Source organism: Macaca nemestrina, chromosome 5, assembly GCF_043159975.1.
Source record: "Macaca nemestrina isolate mMacNem1 chromosome 5, mMacNem.hap1, whole genome shotgun sequence".
Classification (NCBI taxonomy): Eukaryota; Metazoa; Chordata; class Mammalia; order Primates; family Cercopithecidae; genus Macaca; species Macaca nemestrina.
Window position 1 is genome coordinate 78,307,808 of NC_092129.1, and position 27,684 is coordinate 78,335,491.

Below are 27,684 nucleotides of genomic sequence, written 5' to 3' on the forward strand. Positions count from 1 at the left end.
CTCGAACTGGCTGGTCTCGAATTCCTGACCTCATGATTCTCCTGCCTCGGCCTCCCAAAGTGCTGGGAGGCGTGTAGGCGTGAGCCACCACTGGCCTGTGGGTTTTAATCATGTGTATTTCCACAAAGTCCTCTTGGGTTCCATAATACAATTTTTTGGAAAATGACAGTGCATGTTAGTTTACACAAGGCCTTGAGAAGTCATGTAGTAAAGAAACCTTTAACTTGTTTACATTATTTTCAGCTTTATTTAACCATAGGGCCCCCTTTTTTCTTGTAAGTTATTAATACCACACAGAATACTAATGTTCTATAGAAAGTTTCTGGGGAACTTTCAGTGATTTTAATGCCTCTGGTTGCTTTGGTGTGCTTTATTTGATCTATACTTCTGTTCACTTGTGGTGGTTGATACTGTGTACATTTTAAAAAGGGAGATGTTACTTTTTTTATGGAAGGAATGAATACTTGTCAGTGGAGTTCAGATAATTTTTAGCATTGTGCATGTTTAGAAAAGTGCTTCACTTTCAAGTGAATTAAGTATCTCAGGAGGGGGAATTAATAAATGAGCATATTTATTTTCCTTCATATTTTGTTTTCTTAGGTCTTATCATGGTTTTGGCTGGAGCTTCTGAATTTGATCCTCAGTATAATAAAGATGCCACAAGCAGACCAACGGATAATATTCTAATACCACAGGTTAGGCTAATCTCCCAAATCCCCCGATGAGCAGTTAAATATTAAAGTGAATACTTTAAAAAAAAAAACACTGTGTTTTTGAATAATTATTTTATTTATTCTAGCTAATCAGAGAAATTGGCAGCATTAATTTAAAGAAGAATGAGCCTCCACTTACCTGCCCATATAGCCTGAAGGCCAGAGTTCTTTTACTGTCTCATCTTGCTAGAATGAAAATTCCTGAGACCCTTGAAGAAGGTATTTGTGATTCTGGTATCTACAGTTTTAGTGGGGTGAAAGCAGCAGATTTAATTAGACTTAATGGTGTGTATTAGTTTGTACTCCATTGCTCTAAAGAAATACCTGAGACTGGGTAATATATAAACAAGAGGTTTAATTGACTCATTGTTCTGCAGACTGTACAGGAAGCTCATTGTTCTGCAGGCTGTACAGGAAGCGTGGCTGGGGAGGCCTCAGGGAACTTTTATTCATGGCAGAAGGCAAAGCCAGAGCAGGCACAGGCAGAGCAGAGGTCTTCACACGGCCAGAGCAGGAGGAAGAGAGAGTTGGGGGAGGTGGCACACATTTTTAAACAACCAGGTCTTGTGAGAACTGATCTTGAGAGCAGCACCAAAGGGAGAACTCTGCCCCCCAATCCAGTCACCTCCCACCAGGCCCCACCTCCAGCATTGGGGATTACCATTCAACATGAGATTTGGGTGGGGACACAGACCCAAACCATAGCATGGTGGTGCAATGTTTTTTGTTGCTGTTCTTTTTTGGGCAAAAAATTGCTCAAGGACTTTTTAAAAAAGAAGTGTATATGCTACATAATTACTTCACAAATGGTTTGAAGATCTAAGTAAGTCAGATATTTTGGCAGGTGTTAAAATTTAGTGTTTCAAGGTGAGAGAATGCTCTGTATGAGAAATGTTTAGTTAGTTGCAGATGATACAAAAGTTCCTAATGATTTTTTTTTTAAACGACTCTGTAAGTTTTTGGAGGGAGCAAAATGGATTTCACAACAACCAACACGTCTCACCTCAGCATCTGCAAGCTTCCTCCAACAGTGGTTACCAATAATGTCTGTTTTATGGTTATTTAAAGCTTCATAAGTACTTGAAGCCATGTATTTTGCTTAAAAGAAAAGTAGTTGATTGAGGCAACAGTGTTTCCAGGGATGTCATTAATTATCTCTTTTTCACCAACATTATTTGAATTACAGTTTTAAAAGACAGTTATTATCTCTAGGAAATAAATGTTCTTTTTGAATGATATCCTACCATCCCCCACCTCCTTTAAGGCAGTAATGCAATTAAATGCTTCTGAAAACAAGGCCATGTGATACTTAGTAATTGGTGATAGGACAGGATGCTTATGGTGGAATGAAGGAGCACTATTTAGGCATTATCATTGGAGTTGCTTTGAAATACTGAATTAACTAGTAATTCTGTTGCTAATGTTCTGTAGAGATGCATAAGCATCTCTATTTTTACTTACCTGTAAGAAGCAGGAAACAAATCATTGTTAGGTTGAGTATCAAATCCATAGGTTAATGTGGTCTTAATAGTTAACTGTTATTAAATGCAGTATAAATGAAAGAGTCTCTCTCTTTCTCTAAGTTGCCCTCTTCTTCTCTTCTATGTCTCTCATCTCTCCCCCTGTATTTGGTTGACATATTTATTTTGACATATTTAGTTGATCCGCCCACCTCGGCCTCCCAAAGTGCTGGGATTATAGGCGTCAGCCACCATGGTTTATTACGCCTAACGTTATGTTATTAAAAATTTGTCTTTGAAATGTCTAATCTGAGCTAGGGTTTTATGGCTGATTTTTGACATAGTGATACTGAGGAGAAACTCTTCCATTCAATCTGCAAAATTCTGAGATCATGTGAAATATTTGTGGCATAACATTAATATTAGTTTTGGGTCACAGTGGTAAAGATGCTTTAACTGTAAAATTAAAATGATCTGTTTCAGGTTTTTTATTCTTTTGCAGATCAGCAATTCATGCTAAAAAAGTGTCCTGCCCTACTTCAAGAAATGGTTAATGTAATCTGCCAACTGATAGTAATGGCCCGGAACCGTGAAGGTGAGGAGGAAATATAGTTAATTATGTTATACTTTTTATTGCAAGCATATGCAGATTATACTTCATATTTTAGGATTTATGGGTACTCAGTATAATTCTGTCTGCCAGTTCAGTGAACTTTTTCAGTTTTACTCATGGCTTTTCATTTTTTTTTTCTATATTTTCTGTTATTTAAAGTCTATATCACAGCCCACTGTGGGGTTTTTGTTGTTGTTGTTGTTTGAGATGGAGTCTTGCTTTGTCACCCAGGCTGGAGTGCAGTGACAAAATCTTGGCTCAGTGCAACCTCTGCCTCCTGGTCTCAAGCGATTCTCCTGCTTCAGCCTCCTGAGTAGCTGGGATTATAGGCGCGTGCCACCACGCCTGGCTGATTTTTGTATTTTTAGTAGAGATGGGGTTTCATCATGTTGGTCAGGCTGGTATTGAGCTCCTGACCTTGACCCGCCTCAGCCTCCCAAAGTGCTGGAATTACAGGCATGATAATTTAATTGTTTTATTGTTCAATTGTTTGCAAAGATTTAAAATTTCCTTTTTCTTTAAATAATTTTTGAGTTAAGTCATTATTTTTTTCTAACAGTGAATTTGAAATAATTATTTAACTGATACAATAGTGATTCATATGTTATGTAATTTTTATTAATTAATTATAGACAGCATCTACCAGGGCTGGAGTCCAGTAGAGTAATCATAGCTCACTGCAGCCTCAAACTCCTGGGCTCAAGCAGTCCTTCTACCTTAGCTCTCTGAGTAGCTAGAACTACAGGCGCATACCACAGCACAGAGCTAACTTTACATTTTGTGTAGAGGTGGGATCTCACTTTGTTGCCCAACTGGTCTGGTTTCCAACTCCTGGCGTTAAGCAATCTTCCCACTTCAGCTTCCCAAAGCCCTGGCATTATAGTCATGAGCCACATGCCTACAGGCATCTAGCCATTTTTTTTTTTTTTTTGTATAGAAGGAAAAGAATGAGGAAATTTGTGGTCGGTAATGGAAAGGAATACCCTTAAAAAAGGATAGTGGTATGGTTTGTTGTTACGGGCGATGTTGGTTCTTGTCATGGTGTCATATGTTGGTGATACTGATAATGTCTGATAATTTACTATTATTTGAGGTAAAGCAAATAATTTTTCTTTTAAAAATCAATGGTTGTTGCTGGAAAATGTTCATTTGATCAAGTTTGTGTAATTTTAGCATCTTCTCTGGTAACTTTTAAAGGAAAATCTTCATTATGATCCTCAAATTTGAGATGTTAAGGATTTAGTGTGAATTGTGTTTCTTGTGATGAATTGTATACTCCTGAACATGTAAAAAGTCCAGCCCTGTTTCTTTTTTTCCTATTCTTTCTAAGAAAGGGAGTTTCGTGCTCCAACTTTGGCATCCCTAGAAAACTGCATGAAGCTTTCTCAGATGGCTGTTCAGGGACTTCAGCAATTTAAGTCTCCCCTTCTGCAGCTCCCTCATATTGAAGAGGACAATCTTAGACGGGTTTCTAATCATAAGAAGGTAATTCTTGGCTACTTTAAAGTCAGTTTTGAGCAGTTTGTCCTGTCACTTAAAGGTAACATGAATAAAAGTTTTCTGGAAATAGTTACTATGCATTTTTTAGATTTAGAATGTCTTAAATATTCTAAAACTTTCAGGTGGTTCTGTTAACATTTTCATGACTAGGTAGCTGTTTTATAGTACTTTACTATTGTAAGTGGCTTTACTGTTTTGGGGGTTGGTGCATTTAAACAGTCAACAGTTAGGTCCTTATATTATGTTACCAAAAATAAATGTACTGTCTACTTTCCAATCATTTTATTCTTGGCTTAAACGTTGGGCAATTGTTTACTGGTTAAGTATGAACAACAAAAACATTTAATAAATTAAATAAAGACCGTTCTTATTTAGAATGTGTAATCTATAGTACAAACATGATAATGAATCTTAAGGTATAACAAAAATTTGTATAAATGAGGAAATACAAGAAACTGAAGTTCAATTCTAGTAGGAGATTTTAAACATTATTTTGTATATAATAGATAAAACGAGCAGAGAATAGACATTGGATTTGATAGTATATTAATGTAGAATTAATAAATGCATGTTGGAAATTTATATCAGAGTTCTCTGTCCTTTCAAGTACTCATGTTCCCCTTATAAATTTGATTATATGCTAAGTCATAATTAAACACTTTAGAATCTAAAAGCAGAGATTTTACATGCCTCATGATCTAATCTGTGTCTTTGAAAGTGAAAAATAACTAGCACCAAAGACCTGGAAAATTAAAGAACATGCTCCTAAGTAACCATTTTGCCAAGATGGGTATTACTACAGTAACAGCTATATTTTAAGAATAACAAAAATGAGAATGTTGTGTAGTAAAACCTTGAAGGTGTGCCTTTATTGAGGTTTATTTTTACTTTTGTTAGGTAAAAGTAAAGGTTTATTAGTACAGGTTTGGTAATAGTAAACCTATTAATTGCAATTAAAGGTTTTTGTTATTAAAATTGAAAATTAACTGAGGACATCAGTTGACAAAGTTTTTGGTTGAGTCAAGATTCTTATTTTTTTCCCCTCCAACTTTATTTTTTCTAATTTTAAAAAATAAGCCTGTATTAACTTTATAATTTAAAAATTTTTAATTCATATTTTCTTGGAGAAAAAGGTCATGAAATGCCATGTGGTTATTTTGTGCTTTGAAATGCACATTAATCAACATTTTTCTAAAAGTTGCTGGATTTTGTTGTAGTTAAGGTGTGAGTAATTTTCTTTTTATGAAAAGCTTTGTGAGTTAGGGAATTATGTATTTTCTTTTTTTTTAAATTTAGTATAAAATTAAAACTATCCAGGATTTGGTGAGTTTAAAAGAATCAGATCGTCACACTCTACTGCACTTCCTTGAAGATGAAAAATATGAAGAGGTTATGGCTGTCCTTGGGAGTTTTCCATATGTGACCATGGATATAAAATCACAGGGTAAGTGGGAGGTTTCTCTGTTGAACATTGCTTCCCTTTTGATAGACTGGTTCTCATTTATTTGACTCAGGATTCTCAAAACACTGTACTTAATAAGAGAACTTGTTATTAGACTTTGCAGAACTGTAGTTTACCTGTCAGATTTTGTGTGTTGGAAAATGATTTATACCTAATAGTTTGAGAACACTGATGGAGTCCTACTTTTATTATCCTCATAATGGGATGAAGCCTGAGAACTCTGTTCTGTAGTTCAACTTTTAGCAATTTCTTAACTTTCCAAAGAATGGTGAAGACTTCCAGGCATGATAAAAGAATGAGATATTTGAAATATATTACTAGTATGAAAGAAATAGCTGCTTAGTTGTAAAATTAAATTTTTAAAACCCAACTTGTTTATGTTAATTAAATGTTGAAAATTACTGTGTTTTACGCCACATTTCATGTGTTTTTCTTACCCTACCTCTATATTTTCTTTGAGGGAAAAAAAATAAAGGTTGTTTTTCTACCTATATAATTGCCCTGTGTTTCTGTTTCAATATCTGAATGGTCTTAGAATACTGAGAGAATTAGAGACTATTTGCTCCATTCTTCCATTGTGGTGGTGGTCTGAGCTTTAACATTCGCTAAGTTACCATTATGAGAACATTCTTTTAGTTACCAAGAATACAGGGATGTATTAATAATGGTTTCTGTCTTTATTTTATTTAGTTATTTATAAATAATTTTTGAGATAGGGTCTCACTCTGTCGTCCAGGCTGGAGTGTAGTGGTGCGATTTTTGGCTCACTGCATCCTCTGCCTCCCAGGCTCAAGCAGTCCTCCTACCTCAGCCTCCTGAGTAGCTGGGACTACAGGTGCACACTACCATACCTGGCTAATTTTATTTTTTGTGTTTTTAGTAGAGACAGGGTTTCACCATGTTGCGCAGGCTGGTCTTGAGCTTCTGGGCTCAACTGATCCACCTGCCTTGGCCTCCCACAGTGCTGTGATTATAGGTGGGAGCCACCGTGCCTGGTTTGTGTCTTTAAAGAGAGCTTATTGTCCAGTTGAAGCAATAGGATTAAAAACAAGGTAAGGGCTGGGCCCAGTGGTGTCATGCCTTTAATCCCAACACTTTGGGAGGCCAAGGCAGGGAGATCACTTGAGCCCAAGAGTTTGAGACATGCCTGGGCAACATAGGGAGACCCTGTTTTTATAAAATTTAAAACACACACACACAAACCAAGATAACATATGCTAAGTGTTAAAATGAATGACACAGACGTTGTACCATTTATTTATATAGCAAATATTGAATGCTGTGCATTCTTCTAGGTCCTGGGGAAGCCGTGGTAAGACAAAGCCTCTCCTTATTGAGCTTGTATTCTAATAGGAATTGAGGAAAGGTAAATGGCTCCCAAAGATTGGCATGTTTGGTAAAGGAAGGCAGTCAGTGCAGTTTGGTTTCAGTTTGACTGGAGTGTAGCATACGTGTTATGAAAACTTGCTTTGTTGGCTGGGCGCGGTGGCTCAAACCTGTAATCCCAGCACTTTGGGAGGCCGACACGGGCGGATCACGAGGTCAGGAGATCGAGACCATCCTGGCTAACACGGTGAAACCCCGTCTCTACTAAAAAATACAAAAAACCAGCCGGGCGAGCTGGCGGGCGCCTGTAGTCCCAGCTATAGGGAGGCTGGGGCAGGAGAATGGCGCAAACCCAGGAGGTGGAGCTTGCAGTGAGCTGAGATCCGGCCGCTGCACTCCAGCCTGGGCGACAGAGTGAGACTTTGTCTCAAAAAAAAAAAAGAAAACTTGGTTTGCTTTGGTGAGGAGTTGGGGTTGCCTTGTGGGGCCATGAGTTTTCAGACTTTAAAAATACCTAATGTAAAAGCTGTATTTAGGACTGTGCTGATTTAATGAAACCGTCCAAATAAAAATTTTGGTACTTACAGAGATACTTTTTGATATTAAGAACTGTTAAAATACACCCTTTTCTTTCTTTCTTTCTTTTTTTTTTTTTTGAGACAGTCTCGCTCTGTTGCCCAGGCCGAAGTGCAGTGGCACTATCTTGGCTTACTGCAACCTCCACCTCTAGGTTCAAGTGATTCTCCTGCCTCAGCCTCCCGAGTAGCTGGGATTACAGGCATGTGCCACCATGCCCAGCTAATTTTTGTATTTTTAGTAGAGATGGAGTTTCACCATGTTGGCCAGGCTGGTCTCAAACTCCCAACCTCAGGTGATTCACCCACCTTAGCCTCCCAGAATGCTGGGATTGTGGGTGTGAGCCACCATGCCTGGCCAAAAGTACATACTTCTTAGAAAAATGAATATTAGAAGAGATTTTCTTATAGGAAGTAGAAATTTAAGAGTGTTTAGCCTCACCGACAAATATTACCATATGTTCCACTCCATAGCATCTTGTATAGACAGTTTATTTATATTTTTACAATGCTGCCTAATTATCTAATAATAGTGCTATAGTTGATGAAGGAGGAGTAGAAGAAGTATAGAAGCAGGAAAGGGGCATCTGCCTGATAGTAATACTGGAGATGGTGGATCTCCTTCCCTACCTTGCAAGAATCTGTAATAGAATCTATTGTTGTCCTTTTCTTCACTTTAAAGCACCAAACAGCAGGGCAGCATTCATGTGGTTATTTCACATTACATGCTTGTGCACATACAACTGTGCAAAATGAAAAATATAGATGAATATGTGGCCCAGATTTGATTTTTGATAATGGAGACTTCCAGGGTGAAGAAGGGATATTATACCCTTTGTTGATACCCAGCTGCTGCACCTTATAGCCAGTAATGGAGATAGCAATTGTAGATTATTGGAGGTCATTCTTTTCAACTGATGGTATGTTAGTAAATGCCAGACCAGTATGAAAAGCAAACGTAACAAACTTAAAATTGTAGGTAAAAATACATAAGAAGAACTATCTTACAGATAAAATCTGTAGAAAAAATAAATTAAGGATCACATTTGAATGGAAGGTATATTTGAGTTATTTTTATTTATTTTGTTTTATTAACTTCATAGTAGAGTTTTTGGGGATATGTGTGGGAAATGTGGTTTTAAAAATTAAATAATTGCAAAAACATGTATTTAGTACCATTTATTGAAAAAATACTTTTTCACAAGTGCTTTTTAGTGTAAAGAGGATATATTTGTTCCTGCCTTTAAAAAAATAAGTCTCTTTTGTGTGGTTAGGAATACTAGTTTTCATTATTTTATTCAGACAGACATTGATCATACAGGTAAAATCTTGTGAATGTAAGGTTTGCACAGTTTAATAGGGTGACAAAAGCCTATTTTTATGTCACTATGAGAGAACTGTGTTATGGTAAGTCTCACATTATACTGTGTTTTCAAAAACCTGGGCTTGAAGCTTAGCGTGCGAATGCAGGTGTTGTGTGGGTTTGGGTTTGGGTATTTTACTTAAATATTTCCGAACCTTGGTTTCTTTCTTTTTTTTTGAGCCGGGGTCTCACTCTGTTGCTCTGAAGTGCAGTGGCGCTATCTTGGCTCACTGCAACCTCTGCCTCCCAGGCTCAAGCTGTCCTCCACCTCAGCCTCCCAAGTAGCTGAGACTACAGGCTTGCACCATCACGCCTGGCTAACTTTTGTATTTTTTGTAGAGACAGGATTTTGTCATGTTGTCCCACTGATCTCGAATTCCTGAGCCCACGCCATCCGCCTACCTTGGCCTCCCAAAGTGATGGGATTACAGGCATGAGACACCACGCCTAGCTAAACTTTAGTTTCTAAAAGTTTCCAAGTAGTTTCTATACTTTGTAGGGCTATTTTAGAGATTAAATGAATTATTAAAAGCATCTACTGGAGAGCCTTATACAGAGTAGTCAATCAGTTTTTTTTTTTTTTAAACAAATTTAAAATACAATATGCTTGAAATACTGAAGTGCCAAACTAATTTAGGTAAGCCAAGTTTTGCTGTTTGCATTGACATAGAACTTGATTTTTATTTTTTGCTGTTTTTTTTTTCTTCCATCTTAACAGTGTTAGATGATGAAGATAGCAACAACATCACAGTAGGATCCTTAGTTACAGTATTGGTTAAGTTGACAAGGCAAACAATGGCTGTAAGTAGTCTATCTGTATTTTTATGCTTTAAGAGTTGTGTGTCAAGGCTTTTATATTTATTTCCGTCATTCTCAAAGTCAAAACTGTTGTAATACCAAGATCTAATTTTGCAAATTCTATTAACTCTTTTGAAATTTTCAATTAATTTTCATGAAACAGTTTTCACATACACTAATAAAACCTGGAAAATAGTCCTTTGTGTGATAGTTTAATTCTCTATAAAACATAATCATAGCAAAGTAATGTGGATATAGTTCTTAAGCTGTGAAGTGCTATACAGAAGTTGTTACTGATGAGAATTTCATCACATTTCTTTTTAGTGAGTTCTATAGAGAATTGACTCTTTTATTTATTTTTTTATTTTTTATTTTTTTTTGAGATGGAGTCTCGCTCTGTCGCCCAGGCTGGAGTGCAGTGGCCGGATCTCAGCTCACTGCAAGTTCTGCATCCCGGGTTTATGCCATTCTCCTGCTTCAGCCTCCCCAGTAGCTGGGACTACAGGTGCCCGCCACCTCGCCTGGCTAGTTTTTTTTGTATTTTTTTTTTTTAGTACAGACGGGGTTTCACCGTGTTAGCCAGGATGGTCTCCATCTCCTGACCTCGTGATCCGCCCATTTCAGCTTCCCAAAGTGCTGGGATTACAGGCTTGAGCCAACGCGCCCGGCCGACTCTTATTTTTCATTTCAAAATTTAAGAATTACAATAAAAATAACATTTTTTTTTCCTGATAATGTGAAACATTTATGTTGTCTGGAAAAAATTTAGGCAATGCAGAAAAGTATAGGAAGAAATTAAAATTACCCGAAATCCCACCACTTCGAGATGATTCATTTTGAGGCTTATCACTGTAATGTAGCCTAATGCATGTATACCTGTAGAGCTAAATGATGTTTTTGTCATGGATCCCTTCTCTCTCCCATTTATTTCCTTCCTTCCTTCCTTCCGTCCGTCCGTCCGTCCGTCCGTCCGTCCGTCCCTCCCTCCCTCCCTCCCTCCCTCCCTCACCTTTTTTTTTTTTTTTTTTAAATGGAGTTTCATTCTTGTTGCCCAGGCTGTAGTGCAGTGGCATGATCTTGGCTCACTGCAACCTACATCTCTTGAGTTCAAGTGATTCTCCTGCCTCAGCCTCCTGAGTAGCTGGGATTACAGGCACGCACCACCACACCTGGTTAATTTTTGTGTTTTTAGTAGAGATGGGGTTTCACCATGTTGACCAGGCTGGTCTTGAACTCCTGAACTCAGGTGATACACCTGCCTCAGCCCCCCAAAGTTCTGGGATTACAGGAGCTACCGTGCCCAGCCCATCTCTCATTTTCTTTAGGAAAACCCCTTGTCAGCCTCAAGTGACCAGAATGCATAATCTTGTTGTTTTGTATCTTCTCCTATCTTTCTCCATGCTCATATTTACCATCTGGATCTTTATAGTGCATACGTACATATAGGCACTTAAATGTGGATTGATACTTGTCTCATGCTTTTTTGTTAAATCTGGTGCAATCATTTTGCATATATTTCCTTCATCTTCTTTTTTGAGATGGAGTCTAGCTCTCACCCAGGCTGGAATGCAGTGGTGCAATCTCGGCTCATTGCAACCTCTGCCTCCCAGGTTCAAGTGATTCTTCTGCCTCAGCCTCTCCCTAGTAGCTGGAATTACAGGCACATGCCACCACACCTGGCTAATTTTTGTATTTTTAGTAGAGATGGCGTTTCACCATGTTGGTCAGGCTGGTCCTGAAATCCTGACCTCAAGTGATCGACCCACCTTGGCCTCCCAACATGCTGGGGTTGCAGGCGTGAGCAACTGCACCTGGCCTATTTTATTTTTTGTTGAGACACGGTCTCACTGTGTTACCCAGTCTTGAGTGCAGTGGTGCAATCTTGGCTCACTGCAACGTCCGCCTCCGAGGCTCAAATGATTCTCCCACCTCAACCTCCTGAGTAGCTGGGACCACAGGTGTGCACCACCATGCCCAGCTAATTTTTTGTATTTTTAGTAGAAATGGGGTTTCTCCATGTTGCCCAGGCTGGTCTCGAACTCCTGTCCTCAAGTGATATGTTTGCCTCAGCCTCCGAAAGTGCTGGGATTTAGGCATGAGCCACCATGCCTGGCCTAATATATATATGTATTTTTAAATAGAGATGCGGATCTCTGTAGGTTGCCTAGCTGGTCTCAAACTCCTGGGCTCAAAGGATCCTCCTGCCTTGGCCTCCCAACGTGCTGGGATTACAGGCATGAGCCAGCATGCTTGGCTCTCAGTTTCTTTTATTTATATTTTCTCCTGAGTCAACTGGTAGAGACTGAAGTATTTTTACTCAATTTATTCAACTAGTGGTAGATTTTAGCCTTTTGCCCTGAGGTTTTTGAGCATCTGCAATAAATATATGCCACATTTATATCCCATGCCTAAAATTGCTGGTAGGAAAAACATATATATTTTTTTCTTATAGAGATGGGGGTCTCACTGTGTTGGCCAGGTTGGTCTTGAGCTCCTGACCTCAAGTGATCCTACCATTTCAGCCTCCCAAAGTGCTGGGATTACAGGTGTAAGCCACCAAGCCCGGCTTGAAAATCGTATTTTGTAGTAGGATATATTGAATCCAAGATGTTGGTTTTATTATAGCAAGTGATAAGGAAGCATTTGTCGTGGACTCTGGGTGAGAGAGGTGCCTCCTGGGAGAAGAGGAACCGAAACCAATGCTAAAATTGGGTTTAGAATCCGAATCTAGACTACCCATATCCTTTGGACTTCCCAGCCTGAAAAATGAGCAAAAATTTGTTCTTGAACTATTAACATTTCTGGAGTGATTGGTAGAAAAAAGAATGGAACTGCCCTGGAGTAAAGAAAAGAATTGTTTTTATCTTCCCATTCTTGTATGAACTGTCCCTTGGAGTAATCAAGTAGCAGAACCCAGCTAATAAGTGAAAGGAGGAAGTTATGATAGAATTAGACTAGGGAGTGGCAACCTTTTTCTTTAAAGGTCCAGATAGTAAGTATCTTAGGTTTTATAAGTGATACAGTGTTTGTAGCAACTACTGAACTTACAAATGGGTGTGGTCATGTTCCAGTAAAGCTTTGTTTTAAAAAGCAGGTGGCAGGGCAGGCACAGTGGCACAGCTACTTGGGAGGCTGAGGTGGGAGGATCCTTTAGCTCAGGAGTTCGAGACCAGCAGCATAACAAGACCACTGTCTTTAAAAAAAAAAAGGGCAAGTGGTATGGACTGTTCAGAGTTGACTTCTGAATTAAGCTCTCTTTATTGTATAGAGCCTAACAATTATAACTGCTTTTACTTGTTAGCTTTAATAATTCTAGGGAGGTTATTAAACACAGTCTGTATGTCATCTAGTATAGATGCTTACTGGGATTTAAATCCTAAATTTATCGGTTCTGTACTGATTCTAAATGGATTGTATGGTTGGTGGATATAGCTTTAGGATATGTAGATTTTCTTGGTGATTTTTAAAAATAGATGTGGGGTCTCACTATGTTGCCCATGTTAGTCTCAAACTTCTGGGCTCAAGCAATCCTCTTGCCTCAGCCTCCCAAAGTGCTGAGATTATAGTCATGAGCCACCGTGCCCCACCTGTGATGATTCAGTTCTTAGTCTCAGGTCTCAGGTCCATTAAGTAGTATCACTGACTATAGTGAATAAACTAATACTAGTCTCAAGGGTTTTTTTTTTGTTGTTGTTGTTGTTATTTTGCACATCACACTGACTTATTGTCAAGGTTTTAATGCAGAAAATAGTATACTCATAACATTAAAATACTCATGTTTGCTTGCTATTAGAATAAAATGAAATTTTAAATATTTTTACTGTATGTATCCTTACTCTATTTGTAAACTTGAGTAGACTGTACTTTCAAAACTTGTTCAAGACAGATGTGAGATACAAGGTATCTACTTGCATATGCACGCAGTCATCAGCTAGTAATTGCTAAATGTCTCCTCCTTCTTCCTCAATTGTAGCCAGTTAAAAATACTTTAAAAATACAGTTTGAAAGATTGCTTTGTCTGAAAGATAAATATAGGTTGACAGATTTTGTATTTCTCTTTTTGCTACCCCTTAGGAAGTATTTGAAAAGGAGCAGTCCATCTGTGCTGCAGAGGAACAGCCAGCAGAAGATGGGGTAAAAACTTGGGTTTCCGAACCTATCTTTCCTAGTGAAAGAAATATTTTATTTACTTCTCCAGTTGACTTATATTGCTCTGGGAGAGTAACTCAGTTTAACCATTTCCACCTAAAAATTACTGTAACCTTCAATTGAATATCTATTGCTATAACTTACAAGTATGACATGTTATGATTTACAGCAGGGGGAAACTAACAAGAACAGGACAAAAGGAGGATGGCAACAGAAGAGTAAAGGACCCAAGAAAACTGCTAAATCAAAAAAAAAGAAACCTTTAAAAAAAAAACCTACACCTGTGCTGTTACCACAGTCAAAGCAACAGAAACAAAAGCAGGCAAATGGAGTTGTTGGGAATGTAAGTTTATTATTATCGTTATTATCATTGAGCTAAAATATACAAACACTAAAATGATCAAATCTATGTGTACAGCTTCAAAAGTTTTACATATTTATGCACCCGTGATACCCTAGAAAGCTCCTTTGTGCCCTTCTCAATGAGCCCTCCACCCATCTCCCCATCCCTCTACCTCCCACTATTCTGTCTGTAATTGCCATAGATTAGTTTTGCCTATTCTTAAAGGTCATATAAGTGTCATATTTTATGTATGACTCCTTTCATTCAGCGTTATGTTCATGATAATCCCTCTGTATTTGTAGCAGTAGTTAATTCTGTGTTTGTGTGTGTGTATATGTGTATAGTATTTCATTGTATGAATATACCACATTTATCTGTTTTGTGGTTGTTGGACATTTGGGTTGTCTGTAGTTCTTAATCTAATATGAATAAAGGGTGCTATGCTTATTCTTATACATGGCATTTTGTGGACAGTCATTTTCCACCTAGCAGTGGAATTGCTGGATTATAAAGTAGGTGCATGCTTAACTCATTAAAAGAGCCTATTTGCCAAAGTTGTACCATTTTATGCTCCTTCCTATAACATTCGTGAGTCTTTTGTTCTACATACTCACCAATACTTGGTTTTACCAGTCTTTTAGCCATTTGGTAGATCTGTAGCGATATCTCTTCATGTGATTTTTGTTTGCATTTACCTGATGGCTAATGATGTTGAACACCTTTTCATGTGCTTGCTGGCCATTTGGATAACTTCTTTTTCTATTAGGTTGTTTGTCTTGTTACTGAATTTGTAGGAATTCTGTATATATTCTGGGTAAGAGTCCTTACATTTTTACTCTCTTATTGGTAGCTTCTAATGGTTCTTATTTTAATGAGGTCAATTTCATTAGTCTCTTTTTTTCATCAATGAGGTCATTTTTCATCAATGGCTAATGCTTCTGTGTCTTAAAAATTAAGACATCCTGACTGCTCCAAAGTCAGGGAGGTATTTTTCTGTTTTCTTCTGGAAACATTATCTTAGTTGATAAAACTATCTTGAATTAACTTTTCTTGAATGGTGCAAGGTAGGGGGTATGAACCACTTACACCATCACCATTCATTGAAAAGGTCATTCTTTCCTCAGTAAATTGTAATGGCACTTCGTTGTAAAACAGATGACACTGAGCCCAACAAGGCTGCTGCGGCCTGTCTCCTCTCTGGGCAGGGCATCTCTGAAAAAAAGGCAGCAACCCCAGTCGGAATTATAGATAAAACCCCACCTCCCTGGGACAGAGCACCTCGGGGAAGGGGCAGTTGTGGGTGCAGCTTCAGCAGACTTAAACATCCCTACCTGGCAGCTCTGAAGAGAGCAGCAGATCTACCAGCACAGCATTCAAGCTCTGATAAGGGACAGACTGCCTCCTCAAGTGGGTCCCTGACCCCCATGTACCCTGACTGGGAGACATCTCCTACAACAGACACCTCATACAGGAGAGCTCTGGCTGGCATCTGGCGGGTGCCCCTCTGGGACAAAGCTTCCAGAGGAAGGAAGAGGCAGCAATCTTTGCTGGTCTGCAGCCTCCACCGGTGATATCCAGGCAGACAGGGTCTGGAGCAGACCTCCAGCAAACTCCAGCAGACCTGCAGCAAAGGGGCCTGACTGTTAGAAGGAAAACTAACAAATAGAAAGGAATAGCATCAACATCAACAAAAAGGATGTCTATTCAAGAGACTCCATCCGAAGGTCACTGACTTCAAAGACCAAAGGTAGATAAATCCATGCAGATGGGGAGAAATCAGCCCCAAAAGGCTGAAAATTCCAAAAACCAGAATGCCTCTTCTCTAAAGGATCACAACTCCTTGCCAGCAAGGGAACAGAACTGGATGGAGAATGAGTATGATGAACTGACAGAAGTAGGTTTCAGAAGGTGGGTAATAACAAATTCCTTCTAGCTAAAGGAGCATGTTCTAACCCAATGCAAGGAAGCTAAGAACCTTGAAAAAAGGTTAGACGAATTGCTAACTAGAATAACCAGTTTAGAGAAGAACATAAATTACATGATGGAGCTGAAAAACACAGCACGAGAGCTTCGTGAAACATTCACAAGTCCCGGTAGCCAGATTGATCAAGCAGAAGAAAGGATATCAGATTGAAGATCAACTCGATGAAATAAAGCGAGAAAACAAGATTAGAGAAGAAAGAGTGAAACGAACAAAGCCTGCAAGAAGTATGGGACTCTGTGAAAAGACCAAATCTGTGTTTGATTGGTGTACCTGAAAGTGACGGGGAGAATGAAACCAAGTTGGAAGATACTCTTCAGGACATTATCCAGGAGAACTTCCCCAACCTAGCGAGGCAGGCCAACATTCAAATTCAGGAAATACAGAGAACACCACGAAGATACTCCTTGAGAAGAGCAACCCTAAGACACATAATCATCAGATTCACCAAGGTTAAAATGAAGGAAAAAATATTAAGAGGAGCCAGAGAGAAAGATTGAGTTACCCACAAAGGGAAGCCCATTAGACTAACAGCAGATCTCTCGGCAGAAACCCTACAAGCCAGAAGAGAGAGTTGGGCCCGATATTCAACATTCTTAAAGAAAAGAATTTTCAACCCAGAATTTCATATCTAGCCAAACTAAGCTTCATAAGCGACGGAGAAATAAAATCCTTTACAGACAAGGAAATGCGGAGAGATTTTGTCACCACCGGACCTGCCCTACAAGAGCTCCTGAAGGAAGCACTAAACGTGGAAAGTAACTACTGGTACCAGCCACTGCAAAAACATACGAAATTGTAAAGCCCAAATCGACAGAATACACATTCTCCTCAGCACCACATCGCACTTATTCCAAAATTGACTGCATAATCGGAAGTAAAACACTCCTCAGCAAATGCAGAAGAATGGAAATCATGACAAACAGTCTCTTAGACCACAGCGCAATCAAATTAGAACTCAGGATTAAGAAACTCACTCAGAACTGCACAACTACATGGAAACTGAACAACCTGCTCCTGAATGACTACTGGGTAAATAATGAAGGCAGAAATAAAGATGTTCTTTGAAACCAATGAGAACAAAGACACAACGTATTAGAATCTCTGGGACACATTTGAAGCAGTGTGTAGAGGGAAATTTATAGCACTAAATGCCCACAAGAGAAAGCAGGAAATATCTAAAATTGACACCCTAACATCACAAGAACTAGAGAAGCAAGAGCAAACAAATTCAAAAGCTAGCAGAAGACAAGAAATAACTAAGAGCAGAACTGTAGGAGATAGAAACACAAAAAACTCATCAAAAAAATCAATGAATCTGGGAGCTAGTTTTTTGAAAAGATCAACAAAATAGACCATTAGCCAGACTAATAAGAAAAGAGAGAAGAATAAAAAAGATGCAATAAAAAAATGATAAAGGGGATATCACCACTGATCCCACAGAAATACAAACTACCATCAGAGAATACTATAAATGCCTCTACACAAATAAACAAGAAAATCTAGAAGAAATGGATAAATTCCTGAACACATACACCCTCCCAAGACTAAACCAGGAGGAAGTCAAATTCCTGACTAGATCAATAATAATCTCTGAAATTGAGGCAGCAATTAATAGCCTACCAACCAAAAAAAGTCCAGGACCAGATAGTTTCACGGCCGAATTCTACCAGAGGTACAAAGAGGAGCTGATACCATTCCTTCTGAAACTATTCCAAACAATAGAAAAAGAGGGAATCCTCCCCAACTCATTTTATGAGGCCAGCATCATCCTGATACCAAAACCTGGCAGAGACACAACAAAAAAAGAAAATTTCAGGCCAATATCCCTGATGAACATTGATGTGAAAATCCTCAATAAAATACTGGCAAACCGAATCCAGCAGCACATCAGAAAGCTTATCCACCACCATCTGTCGGCTTCATCCCTGGGATGCAAGGCTGGTTCAACATATGCAAATCAATAAATGTAATCCATCAAATAAACAGAACCAATGACAAAAACCACATGATTATCTTAATAGATGCAGAAAAGGTCTTCGACAAAATTCAACAGCCCTTCATGCTAAAAACTCTCAATAAACTAGGCCTTGATGGAACGTATCTCAAAATAAGAGCTATTTGTGACAAACCCACAGCCAGTATCATACTGAATGGGCAAAAACTGGAAGCCTTGTCTTTGAAAACCAGCACAAGACAAGGATGCCTTCTCTCACCACTCCTATTCAACATAGTATTGGAAGTTCTGGCCAGGGCAGTCAGGCAAGAGAAAGAAAGAGTATTCAATCAGGAAAAGAGGAAGTCAAATGGTCTTAATTTGCAGATGAGATGATTGTATATTTAGAAAACCCCATCGTCTCAGCCCAAAATCTCCTTAAGCTGATAAGCAACTTCAGCTAAGTCTCAGGATACAAAATCAATGTGCAAAAATCACAAGCATTCCTATACACCAATAACATACAAACGGAGAGCCAAGCCATCAGTGAATTCCCATTCACAATTGCCATAAAGAGAATAAAATACCTAGGAATACAACTTACAAGGACCTCTTCAAGGAGAACTACAAACCACTGCTCAAGGAAATAAGAGAGGACACAAACAAATGGAAAACATTCCATGCTCATGGATAGGAAAAATCATGGATAGGAAAAATCAATATTGTCAAAATGGCCACACTCCCCAAAGTAATTTATAGATTCAATGCTATCCCGATCAAGCTACCATTGACTTTCTTCACAGAATTGGAAAAAACTAAATTTCATGTGGAACCAAAGAAGAGCCCGCATAGCCAAGACAATCTTAAGCAAAAAGAACAAAGCTGGAGGCATCACGCTACCTGACTTCAAACTGTACCACAAGGCTACAGTAACCAAAACAGCATGGTACTTATACCAAAACAGATATATAGACTAATAGAACAGAACAGAGGCCTCAGAAATAATGCCACACATCTACAACCATCTGATCTTTGACAAACCTGTTAAAAACAAGCAATGGGGAAAGCATTCCCTATTTAATAAATGGTATTGGGAAAACTGGCTAGCCATATGCAGAAAGCAGGAACTGGATCCTTCCATACACCTTATACAAAAATTAACTCAACATGGATTAAAGACTTAAGACTTAAAACCATAAAAACCCTAGAAGAAAACCTAGGCAATACCACTCAGGACATGGGCATGGGCAAAGACTTCTTGACTAAAACACCAAAAGCAATGGCAACAAAAGCCAAAATAAACAAACGGAATCTGATTGAACTAAAGAGCTTCTGCACAGCAAAAAACAAAAAACAAAAAAAACCAAAAAACAACCTATCATCAGAGTGAACAGGCAACCCACAGAATGGGAGAAAGTTTTTACAATCTATCCATCTGACACAGGGCCAATAGCCATAATCTACAAAGAACGTAAACAGATTTACAAGAAAAAAACAACTCCATCAGAAAGTGGGCAAAGGATATGAACAGACACTTCTCAAAAGAAGACATTTATGCAGCCAACAAAAATATGAAGAGAAGCTCATCATCACTGGTCATTAGAGAAATGCAAATCGAAACCACAGTGAGATACCATTTCACGCCAGTGAGAATGACAATCAGTAAAAAGGAAACAACAGATGCTGGAGAGGATGTGGAGAAATAGAAACGTTTTTACACTGTTGGTGGGAGTGTAAATTAGTTCAACCATTGTGGAAGACAGTGTGGCGATTCCTCAAGGATCTAGAACTAGCAATATTTACCCAGCAATCCCATTACTGGGTATATACCCAAAGGATTATAAGTCATTCTACTATAAAGACACATACACACGTATGTTTATTGTGGCACTGTTTACAACAGCAAAGACTTGGAACCAACCCAAATGCCCATCAATGATAGACTAGAAAATGTGGCACATATACACCATGGAATAGTATGCAGCCATAAAAAAGGATGAGTTCATGTCCTTTGCAGGGACATGGATGGTGTTGGAAACCATCATTCTCAGCAAACTAACACAAGAACAGAAATCCACACACTGGCATGTTCTCACTCGTAAGTGTGAGTTGAACAATGAGAACACATGGACACGGAGGGGAACATCACACACTGGGGCCTGTCAGGTGGTGGTGGGCTAGGGGAGAGATTGCATTAGTAGAAATACCTAATGTAGATGATGGGTTGATGGGTACAGCAAACCACCATGGCATGTGTGTACCTATGTAACAAACCTGCACATTCTGCACATGTACCCTGGAACTTTAAGTATAATTAAAAAAAACAACAGGTGATACTGTATATGATGTGTAGGTCTGTTTATGGACTGTCCGTTCATTCTATTGATTATTTGACTATTCTTATGCCAGTGCCATACAATTTTAATTGTTGTAGCTTTATGTTAAGTCTCAAAATATGTAGTGTAAGTGCTCCAACTCTGTTTTACTGATCAAAATTTTCCTGATCAAAATTTTCCTGTTTTAATTCCTTTACATTTCCTGCCAGTTTTTAGAATAAGCTTAACAATTTCCCCCCAAAAAAGCTGCTGAAATTTACATTGATATTGCACTGAATCCATGGTTCAATATGGGGAGAATTGACATGTTAACAATACTGAGTCTTGTTATTCATGATTGTGGTTTATCTTCATTAATTTGGATCTTCCCTAATTTTTCTCAGCAGTGTTTTGTAATTTCCAGTGGCAGAGGTATGGCACATCTTTCGTTAGATTTACCCCTATGTATTTGATCCTTTCTGATATCACCGTAAATGTCATTAAAATTTTTATTTGGTGTTTGTTGCTGGTGTATAGAAATAGTTGCTTCTAAATATTGACCTTGTATCAAAGAGTCTTAATGAATTGGCAATAATTCTAACCATTTGTAGATATTTTAATAAAGATTTTCTACATATACAATGTTGCCATCTGTGAATAAAGACAGTTTTACTTTTTTCTTTTTAATCTTTATACCCTTTCTTCCTTTCTGTCTCACTGTGCTGACTAGAACTTTCAGTGTAATATTTATTCAGAGTTATGATAGTAGAAACCTTATCTTATTGTTGGTCTTAGGAAGAAAGCAAACTTTATTTTACCACTAAATGTGATGTTAGGTGTAAGTTTTTTGTAACTATTCTTTGTCAGGTTAAGGAAGTGTTTCCTTTTATTTCCAGTTTGCTGAGAATTTTTATCACTAGCAAATAGTGAATGTTATTAAAGGTTTTTGTTTGTTTTTTTTTTTTTTTTTTTTTTTTTTTTTTACTTTTTTTCCTTTCTGTTGAATTAGATTGATGGATTTAAAAAATTTGAAACCATCCCTGCATTCCTGGAACAAATATCATTTGGCCATAACTTAGTATCCTTTTTTATATTTATCTGGATTTGACGGTATTTTCTTTGTATTCTCACATCTAATTTTAAGAGCAAATATTGATTTGTCATTCTCTTTTTTTGTAATATCCTTGTCAGGTTTTGTATCAGATTTATGCTGGCGTTATTAATCAAGCTAGGAAGTATTCCCTTTTTTGCTCAGAAGAGTATGTGTAAGCTTCAATTTGTTTTTTTAGTCTGTGGAAGAATTCTCCAGGGAAACCATCTGGGCCTGGAGTTTTCAAAGGGAGTTTATTTGTGGAGTTTCTTTCTTTAATATATATTCTGCGTTTTTCTTATTGATTTTAGCAAATTGTGTTTTTCAAGGAATTTGTCTATTTCCTCTTATTAAATTTGTTGGCATAACATTATTCATAATTTTCTTTTAATGTCTGTTGGATATAGTTACGCCTCTTTTGTTCATCATATTGGTAATTTTTATTGTTTCTTTTTTTTTTCTTGATCATTCTTGCCTAGGGGTTTAATCAATTTTATTAACCTTTTCAAAGAACCAACTTTTAGTTTTAAGTTTCTTTTTCTATACCTCTCTCTGCTTTTTTTTGTTTGTTTTTTGAGACAGAGTCATACTCTGTTACTCAGGCAGTGGCTCACTGCAACCTCCGCCTACCAAGTTCAAGTGATTCTCCTGCCTCAGCCTCCCAAGTAGCTGAGATTACAGGCATGTGCTACCACGCCCAGCTAGTTTTTTTTTTTGTTTTTTGTTTGTATTTTTAGTAGAGATGGGGTTTCACCATGTTGGTCAGGCTGGTCTCAAACTCCTGGCCTTAAATTATCCACCTGCCTCAGCCTCCCAAAGTGCTGGGATTACAGGCATGAGCCACCGTGTCCTGCCTATTTCTGCTTTCTTTGCATTTAATTTGCTGTTCTCTTTGATTCTTGAAGTGAGCTAGTATTTTGCTAGAGATACTGCCTTGCCTTACTGCATCATGCCCTGTTAAAGAAAGTGATTCTATACTTCCAAAGAAGCACTTTTCCTTCCTTCCTTCCTTCCTTCCTTCCTTCCTTCCTTCCTTCCTTCCTTCCTTCCTTCCTTCCTTCCTTCCTTCCTTCCTCCCTCCCTCCCTCCCTCCCTCCCTCCCTCCCTCCCTCCCTCCCTCCCTCCTTCCCTCCCTCCTTCCCTCCCTCCCTTTCTCCCTCCCTCCTTCCCTCCCTCCTTCCCTCCCTCCCTTTCTCCCTCCCTTTCTCCCTTTCTCCCTTCCTCCCTTCCTTTTTTGAGATAGGGTCTTGCTCTGCCACCCACACTGAAGTGCTGTGGCATGGTCACGGCTTACTGCAGCCTTAAACTCCTGGGCTCAAGTGATTCTCCCACCTCAACCTCCCAACTAGCTGGGAGTACAGATGTGTACCATCATGCCTAGTGATATATATATATATCACTATATATATATATATATATATATTTTTATATATATGACAGTATATATATCACTATATATATATATATATATATTTTTTTTTTTAAAGGGATCAGGTCTTGCTATGTTGCCCAGGCTGGTTTGAACTCCTGGCCTCAAGCTATCCTCCTGCTTCTGCCTTCCAAAGTGCTAGGATTACATGCATGAGTCACTGTGGCTAGCCCCAACATTATACTTTTCTATAAACTACCTGTTTCCTTAAATAAAATATAATTGATGTTTTTGAAAGCAGAACCATCTTAGCCTTTGTGTTACTGGGCTTTACAAATAGAAATACTTTCATTTGACAAATTATGAAGAATGAATAAAATAACTAACAATAGACAGACTAGCCAGGTACTAAACTCTTCAGTCTGACTCCCACATCTTTATAAGTAGGAATGTTTATAATTTTAAAAAATTATATATGAATAGTGAAATTGTCATCGAGTCAGTTTAGTTATGTTGACAATAAGTTAACTTCAGGGATTCAGATTAATATGTGCTCATTGAGATACGCAAAATCTTTGTGTTTGCTTTTTCCTTTTAGGAAGCTGCAGTAAAGGAAGATGAAGAAGAAGTTTCAGATAAGGGCAGTGATTCTGAAGAAGAAGAAACCAATAGAGATTCCCAAAGTGAAAAAGATGATGGTAGTGACAGAGATTCTGATAGAGAGCAAGATGAAAAACAAAACAAAGATGATGAAGCAGTAAGCCTTATAGGTTTAAATAATTGGAATTATACCTCTGATGATAGCTTTGGGTTTTGTTGTTGTTGTTCATTTGTTTGCTTGCTCGCTTGCTTTAAATATTACCTGTATATTTTAATTACTTTGAAAAACGTTTTTAAGGAATGGTAGTCAAGGTTATAAAGAAAAATGATTTCTAACAAGGATTGGAAATCCTCATTTTCTTAAATATTAAATTGTTAGGTGGAGTAGGACCTGGTTTTGAGGTTAGGTCAGTTGATCTCATAAGGGGATTTTCAGTGTTGGGGTTATCTCTGGAAATACGAGTAAGGAAAGGTGTTTGTGAAATGCATAGTGCTTACTTGGAAGGCTGTGTCATGAGCTCCAGGTCATGTTTACTGTAGAGAAACAGTACTGTGGACCCTGATGTCAAGAGGTTGGTTAAGGGAAAAGCTAACTTTTATAGAATACCACCTTGTTTCGTGGGTGTATATAAGATATATTAAGGACAGGGGAAGTCTTTAGAGAATTTATTAATATGGTATGAAAGTACAGAGTATAGAAGAAAAATCTCATGGCATTAAGTTGCACATGATTTATGGGAGAATTATAGAGAAGAATGTGGTCCTTAGAGTCTCACTGCAAATAAACTGGCCATTTCCTTTAGGTTTTGTTAGCGTTGTTCTTTTTGAGTGGCCATTGATCTAAAAGTAACACTGTAGTTCAGGAGATAAAAAGGGATTGCCTGAATAGCCTCAGAGGCAAACGAGAGGCCAAAAAAGGAGGAAGGAGGTAAAGGGCAAAGGATAAAAGTATAAGGGAGTAATAACACACTTGGCCTTGGGAATGGTAGAAAACAAAGACGACTACTGTTAGCATTTGCAGGGCCTTGGCTTTTTTTGTACTTGGAGAATTAAATTGATTGCCAGGAAACTAAAATCTGTCAAATACCTTATATCCCTGGCCTGACTTTGAGAATTGACATATTCCTCAGTATATTAGGGTTAGTAGCAGTGACTCTTAGGGTGTTGACAGACTGATTTCTTCATATGACCAAAAATACATTCATTAAATCAACAAATCATTATTTATTATCTGTCACATCCCAAGGCTATCTGAGATTAAAGAATTACAAAGCCAAATGTGAAACAGCTGCAGCTCTTGAATGATACGTAGGCTAATGGAGCAGGCAGATTTGTAAATAAATATTATAGTACATACGAAATTATACACATCTTATGCAAGGTACGTAAGGAGGGAGTGATCAGTTCAGTCCTGAGATAGAAGGGAATTTATGGGAGGCTTTACTCAGGAGTTCATACTTTGGGCTTTAGCTGGTCCTAAATAATAATGAGTAGTCAGAGAAAGGGAGAAACCAAAGTCTAAACAGGGTTTAGGAAGAGTAAAATAGTTTGGTAAGTTCAGAGAAGTATAGGTAGTTTGAAATGACTAGAATAAAAAGCACAAGGAGGGAGGCAGTGACAGGAGACCGAAGAGAGGTAGGCTAGGGTCAGATAATTAACGGCTATGTAGTTGGTACTACAGTGGTTAGATTTAATATATTTAAAAAGGCATTGTAAGGATGAGCAGGGAGATGATCAGATTTGTGGAACTGAACTTGTTCTAATCCTAAGTAGTTAATTAGCATTGTCAGGAATAATACCTGGAAACTCCTCAAAGTGATAAAACACATACTAGATTTTAAATATTTTAATTTTTTTGTTTACTAGGAGTGGCAAGAATTACAACAAAGCATACAGCGAAAAGAGAGAGCTCTACTGGAAACCAAATCAAAGATAACACATCCTGTGTATAGCCTTTACTTTCCTGAGGTGAGTTATATACAGGCTAGTGTGTTCCTTATTCCATTCACTTTCTCCTCTGGGATTTGTCAGTTGACTTTTAGCCCTCTGTCGTGTGTATTAGTTCATATGTGCTAAATGTGGTCTGTCCTGAAAGGCCATATTTTTAAAGGGAATATTACAATAGGTATTATACTTAGGGAACGTGTTGCTTAAAAAAGAGATGGTTAGCTTCTTAAGTATTTCTGTGGTTTTCTTTGCTGCTATCTTTTCTGTGCCCTAATTACTGAGTGTTGTGCATAATGGTGATTTCTTATTAGCAGATTAGGCAGTCTTCATCAGAAAAATGCGTACTTTGCCTTTGAATACTTAACTATTGTGAATCTCTCACCTCTGCCAAGTTTTAAATAGGATAAAAAAATACTTAAATTTTCCCTCTGAGAATCCTGCTGGCCACATGGAACCATTAGAATTGCTCTGACCCTGGTTATTGTTGTCCCAGTCCATGGAAATGTGTGAGCCCATGGCTGTGGAACCAACTGTGTTCTTGGCTCTAATAAATAAAGTTCCATAAGAGCTTGATCATGACTGAGCCCTGGGCTCAGGACAGGTCATTACAATGCTATTTGTTGCCTTGTCCTTGTTTACTTTGTAATTGCAGCCTGCTCAACTTTAGATCTCCTTGATAGCCTGTGTTGTTCATCTTTCAAATTACCTTGGGATTCTATTGACATTTTGCATTAGAGTATAATTCTGTCTGGAGCAGAGGTCAAGAACTGGTTCCCCCAGTTCGGGAAACTGTTCCACAGACTACCTCACAGCTTTGCCACAGAACCTTCTGCTCACCACTTGTGTTTGGCAGGTGATTTCATGTATAAATCTACTTTCTGCTTGAGAATGTCAATCTAGAGTTTCTGGGGACTGCTTAAGGCAAATTCCTAAATAATTTGGCTCTCTTAGTAATAAATGAGTGGCTCTGCACAGACTGTTGTTTTGACTTGGAGAGAAGTCTGCCCAGGATTCCATCTTAATGCACACGCTGATCTTCTGGCATGTCCTGAGCTTTAGTCCATCTGTTAGGAGCATTTTGCCCATTGCAGAGGTAGCCTGCCAACACCAGGCATCCTGAAATGAAGCAAGTAAATTCCATTCATTGATTGTTGTAAAAAGTGCCGTGGGGTGCTCAAAGCTGCCTAGTGTGTACCCATATAACAGACAGTTTCATTTTAGACCATGCTTAGTTAATAAGAGAAACATTCATTCACTCCCTCAGAACATTTGTTAGTGGCCAAATGCCACTAATGCACATTAGTGGCTCATGCCTGTGGTCCTAGGCTACTTGGGAAGCTGAGGTTGGAGGATCACTTGAGCCTAGAAGATTGAGGCTGCAGTGAGCTATGATTGTGCTACTGAATTCCAACTTGGATGACAGAGCGAGACCCTGTCTCAAAAAAAATAATCATTTTTATCAGCAAAATGCCTTTTTCAAATTTAATCTGCATCTGCATGGTAAACATTTAAGATCATTGTTTATCAGATAAAATTTATTTAGGGCCGGGCTCAGTGGCTCACGCCTGTAATCCCAGCACTTTGTGGGGCTGAGGTGGGTGGGTGGATCACCTGAGGCCAGGAGTTTGAGACCAGCCTGGCCAACATGGCAAAACCCCGTCTCTACTAAAAATACAAAATTGGCCGGGCATGGTGGCACATTCCTGTAATCCCACCACTCAGGAGGCTGAGGCAGGAGAACCGCTTGAACCCAGGAGCTGGAGGTTGCGGTGAGCCGAGATGGCACCATTGCACTTCAGCCTGGGCAACAAGAGTGAAACACTGTCTCAAAAAAACAAAAAATTAGTCGGCTGTGGTGGTGGGTGCCTGTAATCCCAGCTACTTGGGAGGCTGAGGCAGGAGAATTGCTTGAACCTGGGAGGCGGAGGTTGCAGTGAGCCAAGATTGTGCCATTGCATTCCAGCCTTGGTGACAGAGCAAGACTCTGCCTCAAACAAAACAAAACAAATGAACAAACAAAATTTATTTAGGATCTTCCTAACCTCTTTATGTATCTACATTTCCATGTTTCTTACCTAAGTAACCTAACTACCAAACTACCCACTTAGTAATATTTGACTTACATGTTAGTGAAATTCATCTAT

General features: G+C 38.5%; 1 protein-coding gene across 1 annotated transcript in view; it reads left to right on the forward strand.

Moving 5' to 3' along the window:
• The window catches only part of LOC105478754 (SEC63 homolog, protein translocation regulator), an 87,835-nt gene that overhangs the window by 48,730 nt on the left and 11,421 nt on the right, over nucleotides 1-27,684 (forward strand). Inside the window, exons 9-18 of the mRNA XM_011736379.3 lie at nucleotides 601-695; nucleotides 800-932; nucleotides 2,676-2,768; nucleotides 4,117-4,271; nucleotides 5,583-5,730; nucleotides 9,731-9,813; nucleotides 13,885-13,944; nucleotides 14,129-14,302; nucleotides 23,592-23,750; nucleotides 25,460-25,561. Coding sequence (XP_011734681.1) covers nucleotides 601-695; nucleotides 800-932; nucleotides 2,676-2,768; nucleotides 4,117-4,271; nucleotides 5,583-5,730; nucleotides 9,731-9,813; nucleotides 13,885-13,944; nucleotides 14,129-14,302; nucleotides 23,592-23,750; nucleotides 25,460-25,561 — 1,202 coding nt within the window. The remainder of the gene's footprint in view (nucleotides 1-600; nucleotides 696-799; nucleotides 933-2,675; nucleotides 2,769-4,116; nucleotides 4,272-5,582; nucleotides 5,731-9,730; nucleotides 9,814-13,884; nucleotides 13,945-14,128; nucleotides 14,303-23,591; nucleotides 23,751-25,459; nucleotides 25,562-27,684) is intronic.